Consider the following 14,281-nt stretch of genomic DNA (forward strand, 5'->3'; position numbering starts at 1 on the left):
GCAGCAAATGTAGGGAGAGCGCAGCGTGTGCGCAGCAGCGCAGCAAATGTAGGGAGAGTTTACTATTTAGTGTTGGTGATGTCACTGTCCATCCTGAGTACTAGACTCCTGATATAGAGCGTCCCGTCCCTGTACTTCTGTAAATGGATATAGCGGGGTGGCGGCAATCCCACTTCTTACAGTAAAGCCATATAAGGCTCCTCAGAGGAGTTTAGACTGGAGGACGTCCGCTATAAGTAGACAAACAAATAATGTTTGCACAGCTCTGGGCCTTTTACATACCTGTCTTCTGGCCCGCCGGGCTTGTATCGCTGGCCTGACTCTGCGCTGGCCCGACTCTGCTTCTCTGCGCTGGCCCGACTCTGCTCCTCTGCGCTGACCCGACTCTGCTCCTCTGCGCTGCTCCTCTGCGCTGGCCTGACTCTGCTTCTCCTCTGCGCTGGCCTGACTCTGCTTCTCCTCTGCTTTGCTCCTCTGCTCTGGCCTGACTCTGCTTCTCCTCTGCGCTGGCCTGACTCTGCTTCTCCTCTGCGCTGCTCCTCTGCACTGGCCTGATTCTGCTCCTCTGCGCTGGCCTGATTCTGCTCCTCTGCACTGGCCTGATTCTGCTCCTCTGCGCTGGCCTGATTCTGCTCCTCTGGGCTGGCCTGACTCTGCTCCGGCCTGACTCTGCTCCTCTGCGCTGGCCTGACTCTGCTTCTCCTCTGCACTGGCCTGACTGCTTCTCCTCTGTGCTGGCCTGACTCTGCTTCTCCTCTGCAATGGCCTGACTCTGCTCCTATGCTTCTCCTCTGCGCTGGCCTGACTCTCTGCTCCTCTGCGCTAGCCTGACTCTGCTCCTCTGCGCTGGCCTGACTCTGCTCCTCTGCTCCGGCCTGACTCTGCGCTGGCCTGACTCTGCTTCTCCTCTGCGCTGGCCTGACTCTGCTTCTCCTCTGCGCTGGCCTGACTCTGCTTCTCCTCTGCGCTGGCCTGACTCTGCTTCTCCTCTGTGCTGGCCTGACTCTGCTCCTATGCTGCTCCTCTGCGCTGGCCTGACTCTGCTTCTCCTCTGCGCTGGCCTGACTCTGCTTCTCCTCTGCCCTGGCCTGACTCTGCTTCTCCTCTGCTCCGGCCTGACTCTGCTTCTCCTCTGCTCCGGCCTGACTCTGCTTCTCCTCTGCTCCGGCCTGACTCTGCTTCTCCTCTGCTCCGGCCTGACTCTGCTTCTCCTCTTCGCTGCTCCTCTGCGCTGGCCTGACTCTGCTTCTCCTCTGCGCTGGCCTGACTCTGCTTCTCCTCTGCGCTGGCCTGACTCTGCTTCTCCTCTGCGCTGGCCTGACTCTGCTTCTCCTCTGCGCTGGCCTGACTCTGCTTCTCCTCTGCGCTGGCCTGACTCTGCTTCTCCTCTGCGCTGGCCTGACTCTGCTTCTCCTCTGCGCTGGCCTGACTCTGCTCCTCCTCTGCGCTGGCCTGACTCTGCTTCTCCTATGTGCTGGCCTGACTCTGCTCCTCTGTGCTGGCCTGACTCTGCTTCTCCTCTGCTCCGGCCTGACTCTGCTTCTCCTCTGTGCTGGCTTGACTCTGCTTCTCCTCTGTGCTGGCTTGACTCTGCTTCTCCTCTGCGCTGGCCTGACTCTGCTTCTCCTCTGCGCTGGCCTGACTCTGCTTCTCCTCTGCGCTGGCCTGACTCTGCTTCTCCTCTGCGCTGGCCTGACTCTGCTTCTCCTCTGCGCTGGCCTGACTCTGCTTCTCCTCTGCGCTGGCCTGACTCTGCTTCTCCTCTGCGCTGGCCTGACTCTGCTTCTCCTATGTGCTGGCCTGACTCTGCTCCTCTGTGCTGGCCTGACTCTGCTTCTCCTCTGCTCCGGCCTGACTCTGCTTCTCCTCTGTGCTGGCTTGACTCTGCTTCTCCTCTGTGCTGGCTTGACTCTGCTTCTCCTCTGTGCTGGCTTGACTCTGCTTCTCCTCTGCGCTGGCCTGACTCTGCTCCTCTGCGCTGGCCCGACTCTGCTCCTCTGCGCTGGCCTGACTCTGCTCCGGCCTGACTCTGCTTCTCCTCTGCGCTGGCCTGACTCTGCTTCTCCTCTGCGCTGGCCTGACTCTGCTCCGGCCTGACTCTGCTTCTCCTCTGCTCCGGCCTGACTCTGCTTCTCCTCTGCTCCGGCCTGACTCTGCTTCTCCTCTGCTCCGGCCTGACTCTGCTCCTCTGCTCCGGCCTGACTCTGCTTCTCCTCTGCTCCGGCCTGACTCTGCTCCTCTGCTCCGGCCTGACTCTGCTCCTCTGCTCCGGCCTGACTCTGCTCCTCTGCTCCAGCCTGACTCTGCTCCTCTGCTCCGGCCTGACTCTGCTCCTCCTCTGAGCTGGCCTGACTCTGCTCCTCCTCTGCGCTGGCCTGACTCTGCTTCTCCTCTGCGCTGGCCTGACTCTGCTCCTCCTCTGCGCTGGCCTGACTCTGCTCCTCCTCTGCGCTGGCCTGACTCTGCTCCGGCCTGACTCTGCTTCTCCTCTGCGCTGGCCTGACTCTGCTTCTCCTCTGCGCTGGCCTGACTCTGCTTCTCCTCTGCGCTGGCCTGACTCTGCTTCTCCTCTGCGCTGGCCTGACTCTGCTTCTCCTCTGCGCTGGCCTGACTCTGCTTCTCCTCTGCGCCGGCCTGACTCTGCTTCTCCTCTGCGCCGGCCTGACTCTGCTTCTCCTCTGCGCTGGCCTGACTCTGCTTCTCCTCTGAGCTGGCCTGACTCTGCTTCTCCTCTGAGCTGGCCTGACTTTGCTTCTCCTCTGCGCTGGCCTGACTCTGCTTCTCCTCTGCGCTGGCCTGACTCTGCTCCGGCCTGACTCTGCTCCTCTGCGCTGGCCTGACTCTGCTCCGGCCTGACTCTGCTCCGGCCTGACTCTGCTTCTCCTCTGCGCCGGCCTGACTCTGCTTCTCCTCTGCGCCGGCCTGACTCTGCTTCTCCTCTGCGCCGGCCTGACTCTGCTTCTCCTCTGCGCCGGCCTGACTCTGCTTCTCCTCTGCGCCGGCCTGACTCTGCTTCTCCTCTGCGCTGGCCTGACTCTGCTTCTCCTCTGCGCTGGCCTGACTCTGCTCCGGCCTGACTCTGCTCCGGCCTGACTCTGCTTCTCCTCTGCGCTGGCCTGACTCTGCTCCGGCCTGACTCTGCTCCGGCCTGACTCTGCTTCTCCTCTGCGCTGGCCTGACTCTGCTTCTCCTCTGCGCTGGCCTGACTCTGCTTCTCCTCTGCGCTGGCCTGACTCTGCTTCTCCTCTGCGCTGGCCTGACTCTGCTTCTCCTCTGCGCTGGCCTGACTCTGCTCCTCTGCGCTGCTCTCATGGCTCCTCTCCTCTCCGCAGTCCCCACCTGTCCTCGGATGCACTTAAAGCTGGAGAACGGAGACGTAGAACACACCATGGCGGGACGCGTGCCAATAGAGGGGACGAGCGTCCGATTCAGATGTGACCCCGGCTTCTTACTGGTGGGATCCAGTCATAGCATGTGCACGAAGTCCGGGAAGTGGGACCACCCCAAACCCGCCTGCCAAGGTGAGACCCGGAGGAGGCGTGATGGGGCGAGTATGAAGGGTTAATCTCAGTTGTGGTGCTTTCCCGTACACTTTGTATCGCGATCCTCCTCCTTCTTCAGATCTCGGCTTGCTGTCACTGACGGGAATCGCAGATGTTGGAAACAGTTTCTATGTCTGAAAGTTCTAGAACTTATTATTTGATTTATTCTTTATTTTTCTAAAACTCCAAAGTATGTCTTAAAGGAACCGCTCTGTGTAACATGGAGTCACAGTTTTGCCCTGTGTGTTCCTTTAAGGGACAACTTTGACATATGGGGCACATAAAAGTATTCACACCCCCCACACATAAAAGTGAGTCTAATTAGATTTTTTTTTACACTTCTGAACATAAAGATTTGTACAGAGCGATCTACGCCCATCACTGGACCCGAGTGTAAAACTGTTCACCCCCTACAGCCGGAACGCGGCAGCTTCAAGGGTCGCAGTTCTCCATTATTCAGCCTCCGTGTATTCTCCATGCACTCTCACTATATATTATATGTGCCCCCCCCGTGATGTTGGGGCCCCTGCCCCCGTCCTGATGATACGCGCTCCTGACCTGGCGCTGGGAGTCCTGTTATGTTCTCCTTGAATTTGGTGGTTTCTCGCTGCCCTCTGGTGGAGAATGCAGTGCACTGCAACCAGTAGTTCTGTCTGTTACGAAACTACAAGTCCCAGCACAACCTGATGGATGCATGGTGGGTGATTCATCCAGTCTGTCACTTGTATCTCCAGACTGAAGAACGGCGAGAACCTACGATCTGTCGTCTCAAGACACTGGTGCGTATAACAGTCCTCAGAGGGCAGCGAGTCCAGAGCGCTGGTGAGATAAGAGGGCGGAGGGGTGTCCCCGGGGGGCTAGTGGGGGCTGACACGTGTGGGGAGAGGGTCACAGTGCAGAAGTAGAAGCTGCACTCAGGTCCTGATGGTTGCAAGGGCAGTAGGCGACATAAGGAGATCCCCCATGATATATGGCACACGAGGGCCCCGTTACTGGTGTTACATTGGGGCCCAATAGCTGTAAGCATTGGAAACGACACTTGGAAGAGGGGGTGGGGGAGGCAGCGTGGGTGGGGGGCAGTATGGCTGACCCTTGTAGATGGAAGGGGCCTGTGTGGCGGACACTTGTGGGTGGGGGGATAGTATGTCTGGTCACTTTTGGGTCGGGGACAGTGTGTCTGGTCACTTTTGGTGGGGGGCAGTGTGTCTGGTCACTTTTGGTGGGGGGCAGTGTGTCTGGTCACTTTTGGTGGGGGGCAGTGTGTCTGGTCACTTTTGGTGGGGGGCAGTGTGTCTGGTCACTTTTGGTGGGGGGCAGTGTGTCTGGTCACTTTTGGTGGGGGGCAGTGTGTCTGGTCACTTTTGGTGGGGGGAAGATTGTCTGATCACTTGAGGTGGGGGATAGTATGTCTGGTTACTTTTGGGTCGGGGGCAGTATGGCTGGTCACTTGTGGGTGGGGGGGCAGTGTGTCTGGTCACTTGTGGTGGGGGGCAGTGTGTCTGGTCACTTGTGGTGGGGGGCAGTGTGTCTGGTCACTTGTGGTGGGGGGTAGTGTGGCTGGTCACTTGTGGTGGGGGGCAGTGTGGCTGGTCACTTGTGGGTCGGGGGTAGTGTGGCTGGTCACTTGTGGTGGGGGGCAGTGTGTCTGGTCACTTGTGGGGGGCAGTGTGTCTGGTCACTTGTGGGTGGGGGGCAGTATGGCTGGTCACTTGTGGGTTGGGGGCAGTGTGGCTGGTCACTTGTGGTGGGGGGCAGTGTGGCTGGTCACTTGTGGGTGGGGGGCAGTATGGCTGGTCACTTGTGGGTTGGGGGCAGTATGGCTGGTCACTTGTGGGTTGGGGGCAGTATGGCTGGTCACTTGTGGGTCGGGGGCAGTGTGGCTGGTCACTTGTGGGTCGGGGGCAGTGTGGCTGGTCACTTGTGGTGGGGGGCAGTGTGTCTGGTCACTTGTGGGTGGGGGGCAGTGTGGCTGGTCACTTGTGGTGGGGGAGCAGTATGGCTGGTCACTTGTGGTGGGGGGCAGTATGGCTGGTCACTTGTGGGTCGGGGGCAGTATGGCTGGTCACTTGAGGTGGGGGGGCAGTATGGCTGGTCACTTGTGGGTCGGGGGCAGTGTGGCTGGTCACTTGAGGTGGGGGGGCAGTGTGGCTGGTCACTTGTGGGTCAGGGCAGTGTGGCTGGTCACTTGAGGTGGGGGGGCAGTATGACTGGTCACTTGTGGGTCAGGGCAGTATGGCTGGTCACTTGTGGTCGGGGGCAGTATGGCTGGTCACTTGAGGTGGGGGGGCAGTGTGGCTGGTCACTTGTGGGTCAGGGCAGTATGGCTGGTCACTTGTGGGTCGGGGGCAGTATGGCTGGTCACTTGTGGTGGGGGGCAGTGTGACTGGTCACTTGTGGGTCGGGGCAGTGTGGCTGGTCACTTGTGGTGGGGGGCAGTATGGCTGGTCACTTGTGGGTCGGGGGCAGTATGGCTGGTCACTTGTGGTGGGGGGCAGTGTGGCTGGTCACTTGTGGTGGGGGGCAGTATGGCTGGTCACTTGTGGGTCGGGGGCAGTGTGGCTGGTCACTTGAGGTGGGGGGGCAGTATGGCTGGTCACTTGTGGTGGGGGGCAGTGTGGCTGGTCACTTGTGGTGGGGGGCAGTATGGCTGGTCACTTGTGGGTCGGGGGCAGTATGACTGGTCACTTGAGGTGGGGGGGCAGTATGGCTGGTCACTTGTGGTGGGGGGCAGTGTGGCTGGTCACTTGTGGTGGGGGGCAGTATGGCTGGTCACTTGTGGGTCGGGGGCAGTATGACTGGTCACTTGAGGTGTGGGGGCAGTATGGCTGGTCACTTGTGGTGGGGGGCAGTGTGGCTGGTCACTTGTGGTGGGGGGCAGTATGGCTGGTCACTTGTGGGTTGGGGGCAGTATGGCTGGTCACTTGTGGGGGGCAGTATGGCTGGTCACTTGTGGGTCGGGGGCAGTATGGCTGGTCACTTGTGGGTCGGGGACAGTATGGCTGGTCACTTGTGGGTCGGGGGCAGTATGGCTGGTCACTTTTGGTGGGGGGCAGTGTGTCTGGTCACTTTTGGTGGGGGGCAGTGTGTCTGGTCACTTGTGGGTGGGGGGAAGATTGTCTGATCACTTGAGGTGGGGGATAGTATGTCTGGTTACTTTTGGGTCGGGGGCAGTATGGCTGGTCACTTGTGGGTGGGGGGGCAGTGTGTCTGGTCACTTGTGGTGGGGGGCAGTGTGTCTGGTCACTTGTGGTGGGGGGCAGTGTGTCTGGTCACTTGTGGTGGGGGGTAGTGTGGCTGGTCACTTGTGGTGGGGGGCAGTGTGGCTGGTCACTTGTGGGTCGGGGGTAGTGTGGCTGGTCACTTGTGGTGGGGGGCAGTGTGTCTGGTCACTTGTGGGGGGCAGTGTGTCTGGTCACTTGTGGGTGGGGGGCAGTATGGCTGGTCACTTGTGGGTTGGGGGCAGTGTGGCTGGTCACTTGTGGTGGGGGGCAGTGTGGCTGGTCACTTGTGGGTGGGGGGCAGTATGGCTGGTCACTTGTGGGTTGGGGGCAGTATGGCTGGTCACTTGTGGGTTGGGGGCAGTATGGCTGGTCACTTGTGGGTCGGGGGCAGTGTGGCTGGTCACTTGTGGGTCGGGGGCAGTGTGGCTGGTCACTTGTGGTGGGGGGCAGTGTGTCTGGTCACTTGTGGGTGGGGGGCAGTGTGGCTGGTCACTTGTGGTGGGGGAGCAGTATGGCTGGTCACTTGTGGTGGGGGGCAGTATGGCTGGTCACTTGTGGGTCGGGGGCAGTATGGCTGGTCACTTGAGGTGGGGGGGCAGTATGGCTGGTCACTTGTGGGTCGGGGGCAGTGTGGCTGGTCACTTGAGGTGGGGGGGCAGTGTGGCTGGTCACTTGTGGGTCAGGGCAGTGTGGCTGGTCACTTGAGGTGGGGGGGCAGTATGACTGGTCACTTGTGGGTCAGGGCAGTATGGCTGGTCACTTGTGGTCGGGGGCAGTATGGCTGGTCACTTGAGGTGGGGGGGCAGTGTGGCTGGTCACTTGTGGGTCAGGGCAGTATGGCTGGTCACTTGTGGGTCGGGGGCAGTATGGCTGGTCACTTGTGGTGGGGGGCAGTGTGGCTGGTCACTTGTGGTGGGGGGCAGTATGGCTGGTCACTTGTGGGTCGGGGGCAGTATGACTGGTCACTTGAGGTGGGGGGGCAGTATGGCTGGTCACTTGTGGTGGGGGGCAGTGTGGCTGGTCACTTGTGGGGGGCAGTATGGCTGGTCACTTGTGGTGGGGGGCAGTATGGCTGGTCACTTGTGGGTTGGGGGCAGTATGGCTGGTCACTTGTGGGGGGCAGTATGGCTGGTCACTTGTGGGTCGGGGGCAGTATGGCTGGTCACTTGTGGGTCGGGGGCAGTGTGGCTGGTCACTTGAGGTGGGGGGGCAGTATGGCTGGTCACTTGTGGTGGGGGGCAGTATGGCTGGTCACTTGTGGGTCGGGGGCAGTATGACTGGTCACTTGAGGTGGGGGGGCAGTATGGCTGGTCACTTGTGGTGGGGGGCAGTGTGGCTGGTCACTTGTGGTGGGGGGCAGTATGGCTGGTCACTTGTGGTGGGGGGCAGTATGGCTGGTCACTTGTGGGTTGGGGGCAGTATGGCTGGTCACTTGTGGTGGGGGGCAGTATGGCTGGTCACTTGTGGTGGGGGGCAGTATGGCTGGTCACTTGTGGGTTGGGGGCAGTATGGCTGGTCACTTGTGGTGGGGGGCAGTATGGCTGGTCACTTGTGGTGGGGGGCAGTATGGCTGGTCACTTGTGGGTTGGGGGCAGTATGGCTGGTCACTTGTGGTGGGGGGCAGTGTGGCTGGTCACTTGTGGTGGGGGGCAGTATGGCTGGTCACTTGTGGTGGGGGGCAGTATGGCTGGTCACTTGTGGGTTGGGGGCAGTATGGCTGGTCACTTGTGGGGGGCAGTATGGCTGGTCACTTGTGGGTCGGGGGCAGTATGGCTGGTCACTTGTGGGTCGGGGGCAGTATGGCTGGACACTACATCTTGGGATCACTCTAAATTACTTATGTGCTTATTTGCTTTTTGCATCTCGCATGTCCTGGGGGTCCTGGAGCTGAGCCCCCCCACCGATCCTGAGAGTGGTAATGAGCGTGTGCCCCCCCCCGGCTCTGGGGATCTCGGCTCTAGGACCCCCAGCGATCATATTCGTCATCTCTCCTCGTGTATAGGAGAAAGTCTTTTATCTTCACACCCCAGAGAAGACGGGGATAGACTGTATTAACCCCTTAGACCACCCGCAGCTCTCAGTATTACTACCAGTTATTAACCCCCTCAGCACAGAGGAATCAGATAAGGTGACAGTGACCCTGTGGAATGATTGTGTCAGGGGTGGGGGGCATCGAACATTGTGGTGGTCTCCTGCAGACCCTCATCTCCTCCTCTGTGTGGATGGCAGGTGAGTGACCCCGGGGGGAAATCTTACTCCATCTGATCCCCTCCCCGATCTGCTGAGGACTGGCCGCACCATACAAGACCCCTGAGTATCCGGTGTGCGGGGAGCTGATCACACTGTCACAGACCCTCAGCAGCGTTACAGCCGGGACTGTGTAGAGATATAATGAGAAGTCTCTGTTATATTTTCTTCCAATTTCTCACCGTTGTCAAGATCTCTGTGTGAGTATTATCTGACGTAAGTTTTCAGCCAGGATACTGGGTTGTAGTTATTCTGGGAGGTGTCGCCTTCCTGTACTTCTCAGCAGTCACCCCTAGAGGTCGCTCCAGTGTAAGTTTTGTGACTTATGTGATTATTTTGCTTTTACAGTTTATTCTTTTGCTGCAGCAATAAAACTGATCTCAGCCGCCGGCGTCGTGTCTCCTGTTTTTTCACATTTTTACGCTACATAAACGCACGACATCCACAATATATACAGTATATACACCTGTTATACCATGCCTAGGATGATCCAGGTCCAGGGAGTGCAAAACCACACCTTCCAGCATGCCCACCAGCCTGTGTCTAAGAGGAAATGCTGGGAGTTGTAGTTTTGCCTTGTTCTTGAAGTTGCAGGTCGCTGCTATGAAAAGACGTGTAGTAATCAGATTCAGTCTCGGGATGCTGCTCCTCTGCTTTGCGCAGCTGTGATCCCTGCAGGATCGATTGGTCACGTCTGATCCCAGAGTCCTCCTGTCCTGTCCATATAGAGAAGGCATGACTAATCCATCTTGCATGGAGCAAATGTAAAAATAACGCCGTCACCCTGCAGCTGCGGTCACAAAAGTCAGTGCTCAGAAGTCAGATACTTAAACACTACACGCGTTCTCAGTGACTTTACCTCTACTTATAGAATCCCTCTAAGAAGCCCCACACTCGCCCCGGGGTCCTGGTATCACTACAGCGGGCAGCGAGCAACCAATCCGCTTACTCCATATTAGGGAATGAGAGCAGTGATCTAATTGGTCGCTGCGGCCCTGGAGTAGTTGGGGTTCCAGGTTACAAGAAATTATGGTTTTCTAATGTTATTTTTCCCTCTGTCACTCTCTAACCCACTGTCTCTTGTCTCTTTGATCATCGCTGCAGTCAGACGGCCGGACACCTCACGTAAGTCTGTATGTCTGTCTGTGCTTTTGTCTGTCCCGTACATCCTTCCCTCTGCGTTTGTCCCGGGCGTCCATCTGTCCCGTTCGTCCTTCCCTCTGTGTCTGTGCGTCAATCTGTCCCGTTCGTCCTTCCCTCTGTGTCTGTGCGTCCATCTGTCCCGTTCGTCCTTCCCTCTGTGTCTGTGCGTCCATCTGTCCCGTTCGTCCTTCCCTCTGTGTCTGTGCGTCCATCTGTCCCTCCCTCTGTGTCTGTGTGTCCATCTGTCCCGGGCGTCCTTCCCTCTGTGTCTGTGCGTCCGTCTCTCCCGTTCGTCCTTCCCTCTGTGTCTGTGTGTCCGTCTGTCCCGTGTGTCCTTCCCTGTGTGTCTGTGCGTCCGTCTTGTCCCTTGCGTCCTTCCCTCTGTGTCTGTGCGTCCGTCTTGTCCCTTGTGTCCTTCCCTCTGTGTCTGTGTGTCCGTCTGTCCCTTGCGTCCTTCCTTCTGTGTCTGTGCGTTCGTCTTGTCCCTTGCGTCCTTCCCTCAGTGTCTGTGCGTCCGCCTGTCCCGTTCGTCCTTCCCTCTGTGTCTGTGCGTCCATCTGTCCCGTTCGTCCTTCCCTCTGTGTCTGTGCGTCCATCTGTCCCGTTCGTCCTTCCCTCTGTGTCTGTGCATCTGTCTGTCCCTTGCGTCCTTCCCTCTGTGTCTGTGCGTCCGTCTGTCCCTTGCGTCCTTCCTTCTGTGTCTGTGCGTTCGTCTTGTCCCTTGCGTCCTTCCCTCTGTGTCTGTGCGTCCGTCTGTCCCTTGCGTCCTTCCCTCAGTGTCTGTGCGTCCGTCTGTCCCTTGCGTCCTTCCCTCAGTGTCTGTGCGTCCGCCTGTCCCGTTCGTCCTTCCCTCTGTGTCTGTGCATCTGTCTGTCCCTTGCGTCCTTCCCTCTGTGTCTGTGTCTGTGTGTCCGTCTGTCCCGTGTGTCTTGCTTCGCTCCTTTCATCATTTTTTCCCTATTTTGTCATCAATCATTTTGTTAACCCTTTTTATCATGGAGTCCTGCATGAACCAACACGCGGTAGTTGCACAGATGTAGCAGAGCTGAATGTATCACCAAGTTCGCCGGTGGGGATTTTCCACGCAAATTATCCCTTTAAATGGATAATGGAAAGTTCTGCAACTTTCTTCCATACTTTGTGTTCAGTTGTTCAGCATCTTGCAGACCGCTGCTTGCTGTCAGTGCTGTCTTAAGTCTAAAAACCAAGTCCGTCCCAGTGTATCAGAGCCGCGTCTTGTTCTCAGCCTCTAAATATCGACAGCGAATGTTCCAGTTCACTGACAGCAAGCGGAGAAGGAAACCACAATGTCCAGTAGAAGGTTCTCTGAGCATGAGGCCGGAACTCAGGGATTGTCTGACAGACGCAGCGCCGCTCTCGGGATGGAACAGAAATTCTGCCGCAGAGTCTGGACTATCAGAATTTCTGGACCATTGAATGTTACACTACAGCAATGTTGCTGCTTTATATAATTTACCTTGTACCCATCTCCTGTAGTCACTGATGTCTTGTGTGTAACCGAAGCACCGTCCATCTCTGCACTCCCCACCATCACTGTCAGTTACCTGTGCCCTTTACAGGGGCGCTGTGGTATTAGGCTTCTCATATAGTGGATAACATGAAAATTAAAACTCCCTTATACCCCAGAGCTGCACTCACTATTCTGCTGGTGCAGTCACTGTGTACATACATTACATTACTGATCCTGAGTTACCTCCTGTATTATACTCCAGAGCTGCACTCACTATTCTGCTGCTGCAGTCACTGTGTACATACATTACATTACTGATCCTGAGTTACATCCTGTATTATACCCCAGAGCTGCACTCACTATTCTGCTGGTGCAGTCACTGTGTACATACATTACATTACTGATCCTGCGTTACATCCTGTATTATACCCCAGAGCTGCACTCACTATTCTGCTGGTGCAGTCACTGTGTACATACATTACATTACTGATCCTGAGTTACATCCTGTATTATACCCCAGAGCTGCACTCACTATTCTGCTGGTGCAGTCACTGTGTACATACATTACATTACTGATCCTGTACTGATCCTGAGTTACATCCTGTATTATACCCAGAGCTGCACTCACTATTCTGCTGGTGCAGTCACTGTGTACATACATTACTGATCCTGAGTTACTTCCTGTATTATACCCAGAGCTGCACTCACTATTCTGCTGGTGCAGTCACTGTGTACATACATTACATTACTGATCCTGAGTTACATCCGGTATTATACTCCAGAGCTGCACTCACCATTCTGCTGGTGCAGTCACTGTGTACATACATTACATTACTGATCCTGAGTTACATCCTGTATTATACTCCAGAGCTGCACTCACTATTCTGCTGGTGCAGTCACTGTGTACATACATTACATTACTGATCCTGAGTTACATCCTGTATTATACTCCAGAGCTGCACTCACTATTCTGCTGGTGCAGTCACTGTGTACATACATTACATTACTGATCCTGAGTTACATCCTGTATTATACTCCAGAGCTGCACTCACTATTCTGCTGGTGCAGTCACTGTGTACATACATTACATTACTGATCCTGAGTTACATCCTGTATTATACTCCACAGCTGCACTCACTATTCTGCTGGTGGAGTCACTGTGTACATACATTACATTACTGATCCTGAGTTACATCCTGTATTATACTCCAGAGCTGCACTCACTATTCTGCTGGTGCAGTCACTGTGTACATACATTACTGATCCTGAGTTACATCCTGTATTATACCCCAGAGCTGCACTCACTATTCTGCTGGTGCAGTCACTGTGTACATACATTACTGATCCTGAGTTACATCCTGTATTATACTCCAGAGCTGCACTCACTATTCTGCTGGTGCAGTCACTGTGTACATACATTACTGATCCTGAGTTACATCCTGTATTATACTCCAGAGCTGCACTCACTATTCTGCTGGTGCAGTCACTGTGTACATACATTACATTACTGATCCTGAGTTACCTCCTGTATTATACTCCAGAGCTGCACTCACTATTCTGCTGGTGCAGTCACTGTGTACATACATTACATTACTGATCCTCAGTTACATCCTGTAGATCTTTTATTATAAAAATGAAAAACATAACAAAATTAATAACCAGAAAATAAACAATGTAATGAACTGGTCCAGCCGCTCCCTCTCTCCTCACACACATATTATACATATATACACAATAATAACTACCTACACCATGACATCTGGTCCGGTTACCAAACAAATAATAACAATAACCGACAAATTATATACAAACTAATATATACATTCTTTTCTTTTTATTTATTTATTTTTTTATAAATAAAATAAATACTAACTATACAAATATATACAAAACAAAACCCCCCACACTCGAGCCCACCAGTCCCTCCCCGGCACTGACCTGAGAGCTGGTCCCGTGTCTCATGCCTCAGTCCATGTCCAACGTCCATAGGACAGATCAGGCAGTGCCAGTTATTCACCCAAATAACCCGTGTCCCACAAGATGAACCCACCACCCAACCTAATACCTTCACCCAAATCCATATATACAATATATACAGAAACAAACAATAGAATAACACACAATACAATAACCACAACTGACAAAGCCCAAGTTCGGCGCCTGCAGCCCTACATCACTGTCTACTGATCAATAAAACAAAAATCTATGGTGTCAGCAGCAGCCCACCACCAGGAGAGGAGATGACCAGACTAGGGCACACTAAAAGAAAAGCCCCTCCAGAGGAGAGCGGCCCTCCGTGTACCCAGTCTCTCAGACTCCAGAGAACGCACCTTCACCAGGTCACCGAGTATGGTCCTACACACATCGTCCACTGGGAGGATTTTCCGCTGCGTCGATACTAAGCACCGTGCGTTCCACGTGTGATACCTAACCACTGCGCTAACTAGAAATAAGGTGCAGCGGTCCCGACCACCCAGGTCCCCAAATGCTCCATAGGCCCACTCCGCATAAGAGAGACCGGCCAGCCAATGGAGAAGCCCACCCTGTTGTACACCTCTGTGTTAAAGGGACAACGAAGCAGGAAGTGGTCCATGCTTTCAAGCATGGTGCCACAATGCTCCCGATGACAGTTCCTGTCCTCAGAGCTCCTACACTTC

General features: G+C 55.6%; 1 protein-coding gene across 1 annotated transcript in view; it reads left to right on the top strand.

The window, feature by feature from the left end:
• Window positions 1–14,281, top strand: part of GABBR1 (gamma-aminobutyric acid type B receptor subunit 1) — a 109,299-nt gene that overhangs the window by 13,942 nt on the left and 81,076 nt on the right. Inside the window, exons 5-6 of the mRNA XM_073642025.1 lie at window positions 3,333–3,521; window positions 10,115–10,135. Of these exons, the coding sequence (XP_073498126.1) occupies window positions 3,333–3,521; window positions 10,115–10,135 (210 nt within the window). The remainder of the gene's footprint in view (window positions 1–3,332; window positions 3,522–10,114; window positions 10,136–14,281) is intronic.

The sequence above is a fragment of the Phyllobates terribilis genome, unplaced genomic scaffold (assembly GCF_046119375.1).
Source record: "Phyllobates terribilis strain yellow unplaced genomic scaffold, ASM4611937v1 Scaffold_7__3_contigs__length_470593459, whole genome shotgun sequence".
Lineage (NCBI taxonomy): Eukaryota > Metazoa > Chordata > Amphibia > Anura > Dendrobatidae > Phyllobates > Phyllobates terribilis.